Source organism: Hemitrygon akajei, chromosome 3 (genome assembly GCF_048418815.1).
Source record: "Hemitrygon akajei chromosome 3, sHemAka1.3, whole genome shotgun sequence".
NCBI classification, from domain to species: Eukaryota; Metazoa; Chordata; class Chondrichthyes; order Myliobatiformes; family Dasyatidae; genus Hemitrygon; species Hemitrygon akajei.
The window spans coordinates 152,581,599-152,596,571 of NC_133126.1; the positions used below are offsets into that span (position 1 = coordinate 152,581,599).

Below are 14,973 nucleotides of genomic sequence, written 5' to 3' on the forward strand. Positions count from 1 at the left end.
TGACGTGTCGACGAAGTCGTTGCTCTGCAAAAAGGCTGAGTGTCTTTGAGCCACGACACCAAAGAAGATCTTTCCTTCCACATTCAGGAGGCTGATCTGGTGGAACTGACTGATTGTTGAGGAATTCTTCTCTTTGGAAATTAATATCCTAACCGCCCTTCGCTATGCCTTAGGTATAATTCCTTTCCCCCATGCCACCTTCATTAGATTTCAGAGGTATATCAGGATGCCAGGGGTGTTCTTACAGAGCATGTATGGAACACCATTGGGCCCTGGAGCTGATGCTGATCTTGCTCGTTTACTTTCCACCTCCCCCATGTAGGGGGCCTTGCGTCCATCTGGTGCTCAGGTTGGTGGATTGGTGGCATGTCATTCGGAATGGTGACTAGCTATGCCTTTGGTTGTCAGAGTGGGTCTTCCTCAGGTGCTCCTCCAGTTCCCTCACAGGTACTCTGGCTCTTCTCCTTCCCAAAGAGGCTTTTGACGAACTTGTAAGGGTCTCTGTAGAAGCTTGCCCTCGCCCATTCTTTCCTCTTATGTCACTTCCTCAAGCATTTTGCTCTTCGCAGCTTTGTCAAGAGCTGCTTTATTTCTGCTTGTAATACCTTGAGTCCTTTCCTTTCCCCTTCTGTGGACCTCCTCCACTGTTTCCTCAACTGTCTCCTTTCCTTCACCACTTTCAATTTCCTGTTATCTCCTAGACTTAGGTTGGCTTGAAGGTTCCCTTTGTGTCCTCTGCATTTTCACACCAAATCTCTCAACCCCATAGCTGTATATGGTGTCTCCCCACTTCTCCAGTTTTCTGTCCACATTTCCCTTCAGTCCTTCTAGAAGATGGACTAGGTCTGTGTTGATGATCTCCCACTCATTCTTTTGGCAGGATTTAGTCCACAAGATTTGGGGCTTCCATCCTTCCATCTTCCTTTCTGCTGCTGGCCATGGCTGGTTGGGCTCTGGACTCATGTCCGTCAGTGGATCTGTGCTTGGTTGAGCTTCGGCTGGGGTGCTGATATGCTGTGAATTGTGGTGTTTGTCCTGCCACTGGGCTTCATTCGGCTGATTTGATCTTCCTCTCATTTTCTCTTGGTGTTTTATTCATGACATATTTTAATAAGGTTTTAACGATCCTTTATGTTAATTAAAGTTCCACATTTGTTCGTGTCCTCTGTTAATTCTTACTTTTTGGATAGTTAAGTGTTAAGTCCCAACTTAAAAATTTTGCAGTTCAGTTCCATTTTTCAGAACAAGTGTTACTCTGAAAATTGTCATACAATGATCTATTATGTTGATAGATGTTAACATTTTCTGAAATGTTTTCAAGTGTCAGTGGTTTTTAAAGTTGTTTTTTTTTCTAGTGGTTCTGGGGAAGCATACAGATGGATGCCAGAGCTGGAGAGTCCATGTACTTGTTTGAAGAGGTATATCAATCTTAAAAATTTGCAATGGTGCACATTAATCTTTGAAGATGCATCTTCTCAAAAAAAGCGCTTTATTTTCTGATTGCAGTCAGGAAGTCCTGCATTGAAGACGTCAGTGTCCTTACTTTCATTGAGCACACCAAATAGTACCCGCAAGAGACGACGCTTGCGAGATACACTTGCACAGTTTACAAGAGAGACTGATAACTTGTCGCCTTTCCCTCCACGCAAAAGGCCGTCAGCAGAAGCTTCAGTTTCGTTGGGATCTTTGTTGGATGTTTCTAATACACCAGACTCTTGTGGAGGTAGGTTGATAGTTTATCTTCCTCCTTTAAAGGATTATTCCACTATTGTGAATGCAATAACACAGCTCAACAGAAAATCTTTGGCACCGCTGTGCAATTGCTAACTTTTGACCCAATTTGCCCCTCTTCAATTTCTTCTTATACTTGTATTTTGATTTACTTTCCAAATATCCATATCGTTTTTTAAAAAATAATCCCTATTAAATCTACTTCTATCAACTTCAAATGGTTCCTGTTTTTTGTAAGTTCACATTTTTTTGCTAATCACCTTATTCTTTGTATCTTTTGATTAACTCTCCTTGTACTCTCCCTGTTCGAAGGGTCAACAACTGTTTCTAATCACTGGTAACACCCCAGTAATTTTTTTTCCTATATCAAAAGGAAACAGTCTGTGATGGCTCTCAGACCAATCCTATTTCCACAATTATTTTGTTGCACAATAGTGTTAATTTACGATTGCCGAGAGATTACCAATCACAGTGTCCTAAGGATGTAAGAGGAAACTGGAGCATGGTCACTGGAAAAAATATGCAGTGCTCACGTGGAGTTGTGGATTAAACCTGGGGCTGATGCTGTGAGGTAGTAGCAATACCTGCTGCACTTCTGTGCCATTGTCCCCAGGCTTTTATATTGGTGCCACAAAATGAATTCACTGCTGCAGCTGGTGAATTTGTTGTGAAAGGCTGAGCATAACTTGCTTGTCCCCCTTTTTATAGATCCCAAATGATGTCAGGGTCCTGCCTCATTCAGGAAGAAAAAAGTGTATTAAGAATTTCTAACCTCTTTACCCCAGTACCATTTTTAAAATTGGACTAATACAGAGATCACTTCACATTGAATTGCTTTACTGCTATATGTATTCTGATTTCATTAGATTTTGTTATCCTGATGTTTGTCAGTTTCTTATTACTCAATGGTTTTGAGGTTTTGTTATCTAACATTATGAATCTAAGTTCTATGTACTCAAGTACAGTTAATTAACATGAATTTCTGAATGTTGCCCTTAACCCAATCTGATAAGCATCCATACACCACAGTGCCTTGTTTTCTGTTGCTTGGCATCATCATAAGCCTGGGCAGAAGATAGGGAGATCCTGAGATGTCCAGTTGTCAAACTCCCCCTCTCAGCCTCACCAGTATAGTCTAATGGAAAGCTTATGAAGCAATATGTTTGACACCAGCTTGGCCACAGGAGCTGCTGGAAGGATGTTTAAAGACATCCATCCGCCTTTGGGAGCTCCACTCCGGATTTGCTGTCTGGGTTTACTTCCGTAGCCGTCGTCTCTCCTGAGGCTGTCCACAAGGCAGTGAGGCTATTTACACATAGCCGGGGATCTGGTGCACAAGCACCAGGGCATGACAACACACCGGTGGGCCTGCGTGCTATGTGTGCAGGGGCCAGACCTCCTTCCTGTCCTCTGTATTTCAGCCCAAGTCCGAAAGGAATTCAGTTTCCATGTGCCACCAATGAGGAGGCACTACATGAGGCTTGCTGTTGGAGAGGCTGTGTACTGGCCAGGAGAGAATTACACCTTCAGCTTTTATTTTTGTGAGATTGCTAACCAGCACTGGAAGCTGAAAGTGAAAGCGACAAGCACTACCCACTACACTACCACACTAGATGCATTACAACAACCATTTTGACACCTGTTACTATTTGTATAACCATAGATCAACTTTCTCTTTTAAACCTGAATGCTTAATTTTTTTGCATTTTACTTGATTAAATGCCTTTTTAAAGACCAAGTACTTGGAATTACTTTACCCATGTCACTCCTTTCAGTTACTTTATCATTTGAGTTCTTTTGAGAAAGTAGCAACAAGTATTGATTGAAGACTTGAAAGAATTCATTGTTAATAGCATTTAAACTGGAAGTATATATTGTTAAGGAAGAAATAGTTAGTGTGGTACCATTTGTCAGTTACTTACTTATTTTTCTTTCAGAATATTCAGAGCACAGGATAGTAAAGAGGCATAGAGAAAATGATAGACAGCAGGGCACATTTATGCAGATTCGCAAGTCATTCTCTATCTGGAGATCCCCGAGACTGCAGGAAAGTGGAAAAAATTCTGGCAAGCTTATTGATAATAGAAACTCAGAAATAAAGCAGCATGAAAAATTATTAGAATTCCTTCAGCAAAGGGAAGAAAGGTATGAGTGTTACACTGTTGGTTCTGCGATTAGCAATCCAGAGGTAAAATTAGTTTTTGAGTTTGAAGATGCATCTGGGATTAGAAATGAAACCGGAACAGGAGATGCCTTTCCTCAAAGTCAATGTTTTGGAGAATTTCCAGGAGTAACTCAGCGAAATGTATTTTGCAAAAGCACAGTTATTGAGAAAGATACATCCTATTCCATTACAGACAATGGTATCAAAGCTTTGCATCAGAAGAATAATTCAAAGGATAATATAGCAAACTTTAGGAAAGCTACTTGCCCATCACAAGTGACTGGTAGTAGATTTACAGAGTATCAACAGAGTGGCTCTACCAAAATTGTGGATGTTGGATTATTTGACCAGGAGACGAGGCTTCCAATATGTGACGGTCCAAATAAAGAAGGAAATATTAGCAAATTGCTGAATCACAATTGTGGTGCATTTTCCAATATGTTTGAATTAGAATATCAGGAATTGGAGATGTTACCTGATAAACAAACACAACAAAACTTCATGAAAAGTAGTAATGACGAATTCCAACAAAATACCATCTTTGAAACTGTGCTTTCAGTGGAGGATGTAAAAATGTCCTCCGTATCGGAATGCGCAATAACTCGAAGCTTTACCTGTTGGGAATTCAATGCACATTTTACTGAAGGTACAAATGTTCTCCAATGTAGGTGTCACCATTTAAAAAATGTTTTTATAGCGATCTCTCATAATATCTTTGTACATATTAAAGAAAACAAAACTTATTGAATCACGTATTTTTAAAGCCTTTGTTAATGTTCATTACTGTTTTTATTACTCAGTCCAGGATCATGTTTACATTTTAACCTCATGTTTAGACAAGTGAAATTCCTATTTATCTGCTTTTTATAAGGAAACTACATGATTATCAATTTGCAAGTGTTTGAGGATAAACAGATTTAAAGACTCTTCTATTCCCCTTTCTGTAGAAACTCCCAAGTCTAACATTAAAACATCAAAATGTTATGCAGCTGTTCCTGCAAAGCCGTCTGCACGGTGGCAAGTTGCAATGGAGCTATACCAGACAGAAAGCAATTATGTAGATATTTTAACTACAATAATTCAGGTGGGTTTACAGTACATCAATTTACACTTAAGAGTAAAATGCCTCTGAGGTAATACCAAAAAGTTGTCTTGCCTTAACTTCTGCTTGGGTTTACAGGATCATATAATGCCTTGGAGCACAGTTTTACCTTGCTGCACACTATTTAAACATTACTAGCCCATAATATCATACATAAGGCACTGTAAATAAATTAGATTTCAGGCTCTAAAGCAAGGACAATATATATTTTCAAGGAGGACATATTGACTTTTGGCAAAATGCAAGTATTGTTTCTGTACCATATCTGAAGACTGTTGTCAGTCACAAATCTTGATTTCTGTGAAATTTGAAACTGTCTTTTGGTACTCAGAATAACCAAAAATGATCAAAGTTGAAATCTGTTGTTAATGGTAGTCGTCTTGATTTGAATTAGGGAGTCTGTAGTGCAAGGACTGAGCATGTATTGTATTTGATGCCTCAGTTTGGGTTTGAGTATATCCTAAGACATCTTCTATAGCAGTTTGGGCAAAGAGGACCCCATATCAGAATTGTGGGAATGCTTTGGTGTCCTCACTAAAATTGCAATTCTCCAGCTAGCAAAATTTAAAATGAGTTACATAATTATTGTATTTCAGCACCTGTGGTCAAATTGCTAGCTGTTGTCCTGCAATACAACAGTCTCTGTGTAAATTATTTATTTAAGAAGTCATGGTCAAGAAGTATGATTTGAACACTTCATTGTACTATCGTTCCACAAACGAGAGAATCTGCAGATGCTGGAAATCCAAGCAACACACACAAAGTGCTGGAGGAACTCAGCAGACCAGGCAGCATCTATGGAGATGAGTAAGTAGTTGACGTTTTGGGCTGAGACCCTTCATCAGGATTCATAAAGGGTCTTGGCCCAAAACGTCAACTGTTTACTTTTACATAGCTGCTGCCTTGCCTGCAGTGTTCCTCCAGCATTTTGTTTTGTATTTTCCTTTGCTGCTTGAACTGTTGTTTTTCCTAAGCACTTGCCAGTTTTTAATGGCATTTTATTTGCTTCTAGGATAACTGAAGCAGGTTCTGAATTCATGGCAGGCATAAATTGAGGTCTGCTAAACTTAGTATTCAAAGGGATGTTTAGGTAATAAGCTTGTTTATACAGACAAGTGGCTTTAAAGTACATTTGTCATTTAGACTAAAATACCACATTTAAAAATAGTGCTGGAAATATTCTGAATAACATTGAGTAGTTTACATTTAAAGTCTAAACCCATCAAACTGGAAGTTAGAAATAAGATTTTAATGTGAGGGGAAAGGGGAGGAAGGCCTGTCAAAGGATGAATGGTCAGAAAAAATAAGGACAAAAGTGCAGGGGAGAAATGATTGGAAAGGAAATGAGATCAGTCAAGATAAAATATAAAGATAAAGCAGATCATTATTTAATCTATTGGACCGTAAGACTTAGGAGCAGAATTAGACCACTCAGCCCATCAGGTCTGTTCTGCCATTCCATCATGGCTGCTTAATTATCCCTTCCAAACCCATTTTCCTGTCTTTTCCCTGTAACCTTTGACACTGATTAATCAAGAGCCTATCCAGCTCTGCATTATATATACCTAGCTGTTTGTGGCAATTAATTCCACAGTCATAACCCTCTTGCCAAAAATTGTCTCATCATTGTTCTAAATGGGCGGCTCTCAATTTTGAGACAGTTCGCTCTGGTCCTGGACTCCCCTGCTACAGGAAATATCTTCTCCACTTTTACTCTATCTAGACCTTTCAATATTCAATAGTTTTCAGTGAGATTCCTCCCTCTTCTAAACCCCAGGCACAGAGCCATCAAATGCTTCTTGTATGCTAACCCTGTCATTCGTGGGATAATTCGCGTGAACCTCCACAGGACACTCCAATGCCAGCACAACTTCATAGATAAGCGGCCCAAAACTGCTCACAATACTCCAAGTGTGGTCTGACCAATGCTTCATAAAGCCTGAGCATTACATACTTGCTTTTGTATTCTAGTCCTCACAAAATAATTACTAACATTGATTTGCCTTTCTCACCACCGCCTCAACCTGCAAGTTAACCTTCACAGAATCCTTCATGAGGACTGGCCATTAAGAAAATTGTCCATGCCTTTATTCCTTCTGCCCGAGTGCACATTACACTTCACTACAGCATTCTGTCTGTCACTTCTTTGCCCATTCCCCTAATCTAAGTCCTTCTGCAGACTCTGTTTTTTCAACACTATTTGCTTTTGCATCTATTTTTGTATAGTCCCCAAGCTTGGACACAAAAGCATCAATTCTGACCATTATGGCATAAGTCACCACAACCAACCAGAAAAGGCCCTCTTTATTTCCACTGTTTGCTTTCATGCTTCTATATTCTATCTTTGCAAGTAGCATGGATATCATGGACTCTTGCCTTGTTAAGCAGCCTCAAATGCGACACCTTGTTAAAGGCCTTCTGAAAATCCAAATAAACAATATCAACTGCCTCTCCTTTGTCTATCCTGCCAACATTGATAATGCTGTCAATTGATGGGATGGAACTGGATTAACTTTTAACTCTCAACAATATCTTTTGTTTAGCATGGTCTGTTTAAGAAATAAAAGGGAGCAAAAGTAGATGTAATCTCTCCCAATTAAGTGGTAACATTTCTATTAAAAGCACTGGGTGGAGAGAATTCATTTCTAGTGATATGAATTACATCGTGCACAGTTCCATATGGGTGCTGGGCTTGATAGAAAAAGCAATTATCATTTTCTGACTTGTAGTGCATTGTCAGTATAAGATGCCTTACATAGCAAAGGAAAATAATGTTGTTCTTGAAGATTGACATTAAATACAAGTTCTGAAAATGTATTTTCTGAAATTGGTGAGCTCAGTACTGAAGACTTAATGTCCTCTGGAAAGATTACTACATTTTTGTTGCCGTATTGGAACACTAGGCAGCGTTAAAATAGGAGTGAGATGGAAAATTGAATGAAAGGCAGCCAGGTGCTTAGAAGTATCTGTAAAACTATCTTCTGATCTGCTTATTGTTTAGTAAAGCAACGGTGAGGCTGCATCATAATTATTAATTGTTATGAATATAATTATTAGCTTCTTGCCCCAAACTCAATGTGTGAATATGTATGTAATTAAATTTTATTCATTCTAATATTTAGTTATTGTTAATCATATTGAAATGCATTCAGTTATTTAAAGATCCATTAGAGAAGGAGGGTCAACTTGGAGGGCCTATTCTTGCACAAGAAGAAATAAAAACAATTTTTGGCAGTATTCCAGATATTTTGGATGTGCATAGAAAAATTAAGGTAAGCATATTTAATATTAGATATAGTGAGTGTAATCAAATAGAAATGTATTAGTCACTGTGAACATTGAATGATTAGTCTTTTGTATATCGTGGGACTGAAATCATTGGATGATTTTAGATACATTCAAATATTGATGGAATGCAATAGACTAGGGAAATTTTTAAGATGTGGACTGTTCACAGTTAAATTTTTGATTGGGGGAATGTACAGAAGTACAAATGGATGTAGTATGCAGAAGTGAACATGGATACAATTTTATTCAAATCAAAGCTCTCATCAGCTGTATAATGTATACATATTCTGAGTAGTGACAGGGAATATTTGTACACTTTAATGTTGAAGGGCAATATTTTAGGGAAATATGGTGACTTGTGGGGTACTTAAATATAACAACTTATGTTGTAACTTAATACATTTGTGCCTTTGAGAACATACTGGACTGCCCAAATCAAAAGCTGTGGATGAACCAGAGATTTGTAGTCTGCAGAGTGTAAGACCTGTGGTATTCAAGACTGTTGATCCAGAACTATACAAAAAGTATAGGTATGACCTACAGAAAGCTATCTTAAGAGCAAAAAACACAAAACAATTCTAATTGAAGTTGGGGACAGAATTGGCTGCTCTGGAAGGATTTGAAGGCCATTACTTCAGACAAAGTGGAACCCAACAGAATGAGTGATGCTTCACTCCCAGATGAGTTCAAGGTCTTTTATGCATGCTTTGAAATGGAGAATAAAGCTATACTGATGCAAATCCTCTGTCTTGGAGGCCGATGTCAGAACATCTTTCAAGAGGATGACCCCTCGGAAGGTGTCAGGCCCTGACGGTGTACCTGGTAGGATTCTGAAAACCTGTGCCAGCCAACTTGCTGGAGTGTTCATGGACATCTTCAACCTCTAGCTGCTGCATTCGGAGTTTCTCACCTGCTTCAAATGAACGCCAGTCATACTAGTGCCCAAGAAGAGCAGGGTGAGTTGCCTCAAAGACCATTACTTGGTGACACTCATGTCTACTGTGATGAAATGCTTTGTAGGGTTGGTCATGGCCAGAATCAACTCTTGCACCTGGATCCATTGCATTTTGCCAATCACTGCAACAGGTCTACAGCGGATGTAGTCTCAGTTCTCCATTTGGCGTGGATCTTCTGGACATCAGCAACATGCAGATCAAGCTGCTGTTTATTGATTACAATTGTACCTTTGGTTGTAATCAATAAACTCCAAAACCTGGGCCTCCAATACTCACTCTGCAATTGGATTCTTGACTTCAGGAGACCACAGTGAATGTAGATTTGAAATGAGACATCCTCGCTGACAACCAAGACTAGCGCAACTCAAGAATGCATGCTTAGCACACTGCTCTACTCTTTCTACAGCCACAACTACGTGGCTAGGCATAGCTCAGATTCGGCTGATAACACAACTATTGTTGACAGAATGTCATTAAGACCGAAGAATTGATTGTGGACTTCAGGGAGGGTAAGTCGAGGAAGTACACCAGTCCTCATCAAGGGATCAGAAGTGGAAAGTGTGAACAGTTTCAAATTCCTGGGTATCAACATCTCTGAGGATCAATCCTAGGCCCAACATTGGTGCAATTACAATGAAGGCACAGCAGCAGCTATATTTCATTAGGAGTTTGAGGATAATTGGTATGTTACCAAAGACACTTGAAAATTCCCACTGCTCAGGATCAGAAAAGGTTGCAGCAAGTTGTAAACTCAGCCAATTCCATCATGGGCACTAGCCTCCCCAGTATCAAGACACCTTCAAATGGCAATGCCTCCAAAAAGGTGGCATCCATCATTAAGGACCCCGATCACCCAAGACATGCCCTTTTCTCATTGTGGAGGTAGTATAGGAGTCTGAAGACACACTCCATGTTTCATGAACAGCTACTTCCCCTCTGCCGTCAGATTTTTGAATGGACAATGAACCCATGAACAATAATTACTATTTATTGCACTGTACTATTGCTGCAAAACAAATTTCTTGGCATTTGCCAATGATATTAAACTTGATTCTGAACTTACAGTAACTTGTTTTCCTCATAGTCCGATCTTGAAGAAATTATTCTGAACTGGTCCGAAAACCACAGTATAGGTGGCATAATCCAAAATTATGTAAGTATTGAAGTCCTTTTTAAAGCAACTTTCATTCATCTTTGTAATGTAGTAGGTGCAGGTCCTCTGATACCAGTTGTCACAAGAAATCTGTTTTAATTCTTCTGTTGCTGTATTTAATAAGGATTGTTGTACTGGGTGGTGGGATGTGAAGGGGTAGTCAATATTCCACAGAAGAGAATAGTTAGAGTTCAGACCGGATTCCAGTTGTCAGATTAAGATGGGATCAGACTTGATGTAGTTAATATCCAACGAGTTATTAGTTAGCTTGTGGAATGCAAGTTTTCCGCAGATTACAGCAGTGTTCTGTTCCTGCAAACTGTAACCCAGATAGTTAACAAATCAGAAATGCAGCTGCAAGCCAAGAAAGTAGTACCTTCAGCACCTCAATAGTTGCCAAATCCATCCATTTGATCTTCCAAATGCTCGCTCATGTGTATGGGCAGTATGAAAGTTGGGTGCTTGTAACCCAGGAGAAGACCTGTACTCACCTTGGTGGGGGAAAATAGGATGTTTTTCATATGTACTTGAAAAAAAATTGTTTTTATTTAAGTTTTGGGAATCTACTTTCATACTTTATTTCTGGTACTTTGAAGTAATTTGATTTATAGCTTTACACTCAAAATTGGATTTCCATTTTAATTCCATTTTTTTTAAAAAATGGAACTCCCTTCATTGCTACCATATGCATTTTTAGAATACAATATAATTGTCCAAATTTTTTTTTAAAAATTTATTGATGGCATTGTAAAAAGCTTTGTCATCATGTAAACTAAGATGGGGCAAAAATCTATTGATATCCAAGGTAAGTAAGGCTATTAGATTTTTCTTAAAACTTTCAACAGTGTAAGTAGATGTTTTGGTGAGCATTTTTGGTGTTCTGAAATTTTTCTCATGAAGGTGTTCTGATATATTCTGTGTTTGCAAAATGTTTGTTAAACACTCAACAATTCATTGGCCTAAAAACCTCTAGAGATTTCGATCATTTTGTAAGTGTGAAGTGTTTTAATTGCAAAGCTCTCAAATGGTCTTTGAGAGTATCTAACTGCTTGTGGAAACAGAGTGACATTGAATTGATAGAATGGAAATCAACTGATTTCTTTCTTTTAGTCTAAGGACTTGTTGAAGACTTACCCACCATTTGTAAACTTTTTTGAAATGAGTAAGGATACTATTGGGAAATGTGCGAAACTAAAACCAAGATTTCACGCTTTCTTGAAGGTAGGTTTTATTGAAACAGTGTTAAATCTTTGCCTTCTGATAATCTTGTGTGAAGAATATAGCTGAGATCACTAATGTTTTAATTTTAGATCTGTTTCTATGGAACGTACCTGGAATGGAAGGTTGTATCTTAAAACTAAATGAACTGGGACTGTAATCATGATTATAGTGTAGTTAATAAAAGAAATCCAGTAATTGTCATGAAATCAAAAATCAGTGAAGCTGGTTTAAGTATTTGCATACAATTTCACTTTTTTGTAACCTATTCCCAGCTTCCAGTACTGGCTCCATTTTCCTGCAGTTTATGGCTCTTCCAAGTATAGGATACATCGAGGCACTGTAGTGCTAATGAATGTTTCTGTCTCTATCACCAGCAGTGAGTTCTAGTTCCTTGCCACTCTCTTGAGGAAAAAGAATCCATTACCCTTCCCACGAATTACTTTAAATCTGTGCCCCTTTTTTGTTTATTTTGTTAACCCATCTCTGAAGAGAAATTAATCCTTCCCATTTACTCTAATCAAAGCCTGTCATAATTTTACACACCAATAGTTATTTCCTTAGCCAGCACTGTTTCAAAGAAAGCAATTTATTGAATTTTTCCTTACTGCTACAATTTTCTGGTCTTGTCAACATCTCATAAAACTCTATCCCCTCTTCAGAGCTGCATGGTATACAGTAATCTTGCGCTAGTCAAACAAACAGTGTACATATTTAACGTGTTGGCACATGGCCAAGTGGTTAAAGCGTTCGCCTAGTGATCTGTTGCTAGTTCGAGCCTTGGCTGAGGCTGCGTGTATGTCCTTGAGCATATATGTCAAACTCAAGGCCCGCGGGCCAAATCCGGCCCGCGGTGGAATTATCTTTGGCCCGCGAGATAATATCTAATTACTATTAAAGCTGGCCCCAGTAATCGAAGCGCCTGTGGCGTATGATATGGCTAATGCTGAGTTTATTCAGGTACCAGGTTTTCAGGGTTTTTAGTGTTTATTCGGCAGTCTTCTTCATAAGAAACGGAATTTGTAAAGTGAAATACTTTGTAGTTAAAGCAGAGACTGGATCACATGAGAGCAGGCTGAAAAAACGGAGGCAACAAAAGCTGCGTTCGCACGCGTCCGACTGATCCGGCCCGCATGAAGCTGCATTTTGCTCAATCCGGCCCGTGACCTAAAATGAGTTTGACACCCCTGTCCTTGAGCAAGGCACTTAACCACACATTGCTCTGCGACGACACCGGTGCCAAGCTGTATGAGTCTTAATGCCCTTCTCTTGGACAACATCAGTGGTGTGGAGAGGGCAGACTTACAGCTTGGGCACTGCCAGTCTACCATACAACCTTGCCCAGGCTTGTGCACTGGAAACTTTCCAGGGTGCAAGTCCATGGTCTATCGAGTCTAATGGAGGCCTACTACTACTACATATTTAATGTATATTTCATATCAGCGTGGCAATTTTATTCATCTTCAAAAAATGCTGAACATTTAATAATTCTAACTTTATCATGTTTATTTTTTTTGATTTGGCCATTATAATAACTTCACCATCATTTTCTTTTGAGTATTAAGTATTAAAGAGTGTATCAAGCCTTAAGTTACCCTTTTGGTCCGACTGTGCTTTTGCAGAAATTCATTCTTCTGAAATACAAAATTTAAATAAGGATTTTATTGTTTTTAAAAGTTTAATACTTCAACTTCTGCTTTGATCTTGAATATTATTTCCAGACTTCACTGTCTTTAAAATATTTCTACAATTATTATTCCAAATCATATGACTAGGGAGGCAGTATATGCAGCCTTATGGAGATATTTCATCGTTAACCACTGGTGAGATTTCTAGTGACTGGGAAGTGGCTAATGTTCTATTGTTTTAAAAAAGGTAGCAAAGACATAGTAGGGAACTATAGGTCAGTTGTTTGACATCAGTAGTGTGGAAATTCCTGGAAGGAATTCTGAGGGACAGGATTTACCAGAATTATGAATAGGCATTTTAAGTTGGAGGAATCAGTATGTCTTTGTATGTGGGACTCCATGCTTGATAGACCTTTTAGAGGTTTTTGAATAGGTAACCAAAAAAATGAATGAGGAAAGACTGTGGCTGTCTGTTTGGACTTTAGCAAGGCCTTCGAGGTCCTGAACGGTAGGCTGGTCTGGCAGGTTAGGTCCCACGAAATCTAGGAGTACCTAGTTAGGGCGATTGAAAATTGATTCTGAGGTAGGAAGCAGAGGGTGGATGACGAAGTGTGTCACGGGTCAGTATTGGAACCCTTGTTATTTATATAAGTGATTTAGATGCCAATACACAAGGTGTATTCAATAAGCTTGCGGATAACGTGAAATTGGATGGTGTTGACAATGAAGAAAGTTGTCGTAGATGATGGGGGAAATCTTCATCAGTTGGGGAAGTAGGTTGAGGAGTGGAAAATGGATTTCAATACAGATAAAGTGTGAGGTGATGCACTTTGCAAAGTCAAACCAATGTAGGAATAGTAGTGCACTAGGGAATGTAATGGAACAGAGGAAACTGGGAGGAAAGTAGGTAGTTTGTGGCATTGCAGATAGGATGGTGCAAAGGGCATTTAACACACTTACATGGTATGGAGTGTATGTGTTGTGACATTATCTTGCCATTGTAAAAGTCACTGATGAGAGAGCGTTGAGAGTACTGTGTCCTGTTTCCAGTAGTTAAACTGGAAAGAGTGCATAAAAGATTTGTGAGGAAGATGCAGGGACTAAAGGCCTGGATTATAGGGAGAGATTGGCAAGGCTAGGTCTTTATTTCTTTGAAGTAGGGCGATGAATAGAAATGTAAGGGTTATGTATAAGAAGAACAGTAATGGTTTCTTCTCCCGTAGTATAGGGATTCCAGACTAGGAGCTCTAGATTTAGGGTGGAAGGGGACAGATTAAGAAGTGAACCTGGGCAACTTCTTCAGGGTGGTGAGTATCTACACTCAGTGGCCACTTTATTAGCTATGCCTGTATGTTCATGCAAATATCTACTCAGCCAGTCATGTCACAGCAACTCAATGCATAAAAGCATGCAGACATTATCAAGCGCTTCAGTTGTTGTTCAGACCAAACATCAGAATGAGGATGTTTGACTTTGACCATGGAATTATTTTTATTGTCAGACGGCATTTGGCGTAACTCCGAAACTACTGATCTCCTGGGATTTTCACATACAATGGTCTCCAGAGTTTACAGACAGTGGTGCTAAAAATAACAAAACAAGTCTGGCGGTTCTATAGTGGAAAATGCCTAGTTAGTGAGGGAGATCAGAGGATAATGGCCAGACTGGTTCCAGCTGACAGGAAAGCAAGAGTAACTCAAATAACCACATGTTATAATAGTGGTATGCAGAAG

At 39.1% G+C, this 14,973-nt stretch overlaps 1 protein-coding gene across 3 annotated transcripts in view; it reads left to right on the forward strand.

Annotated features, from left to right (window-relative positions):
• ect2 (epithelial cell transforming 2) overlaps window positions 1–14,973 on the forward strand; it is a 58,064-nt gene that overhangs the window by 15,544 nt on the left and 27,547 nt on the right. For all 3 annotated transcript variants that reach the window (XM_073041080.1, XM_073041078.1, XM_073041079.1), the window contains 6 exons: window positions 1,356–1,418; window positions 1,507–1,723; window positions 4,843–4,979; window positions 8,150–8,269; window positions 10,326–10,394; window positions 11,505–11,615. In XM_073041080.1, coding sequence (XP_072897181.1) covers window positions 1,356–1,418; window positions 1,507–1,723; window positions 4,843–4,979; window positions 8,150–8,269; window positions 10,326–10,394; window positions 11,505–11,615 — 717 coding nt within the window. The remainder of the gene's footprint in view (window positions 1–1,355; window positions 1,419–1,506; window positions 1,724–4,842; window positions 4,980–8,149; window positions 8,270–10,325; window positions 10,395–11,504; window positions 11,616–14,973) is intronic.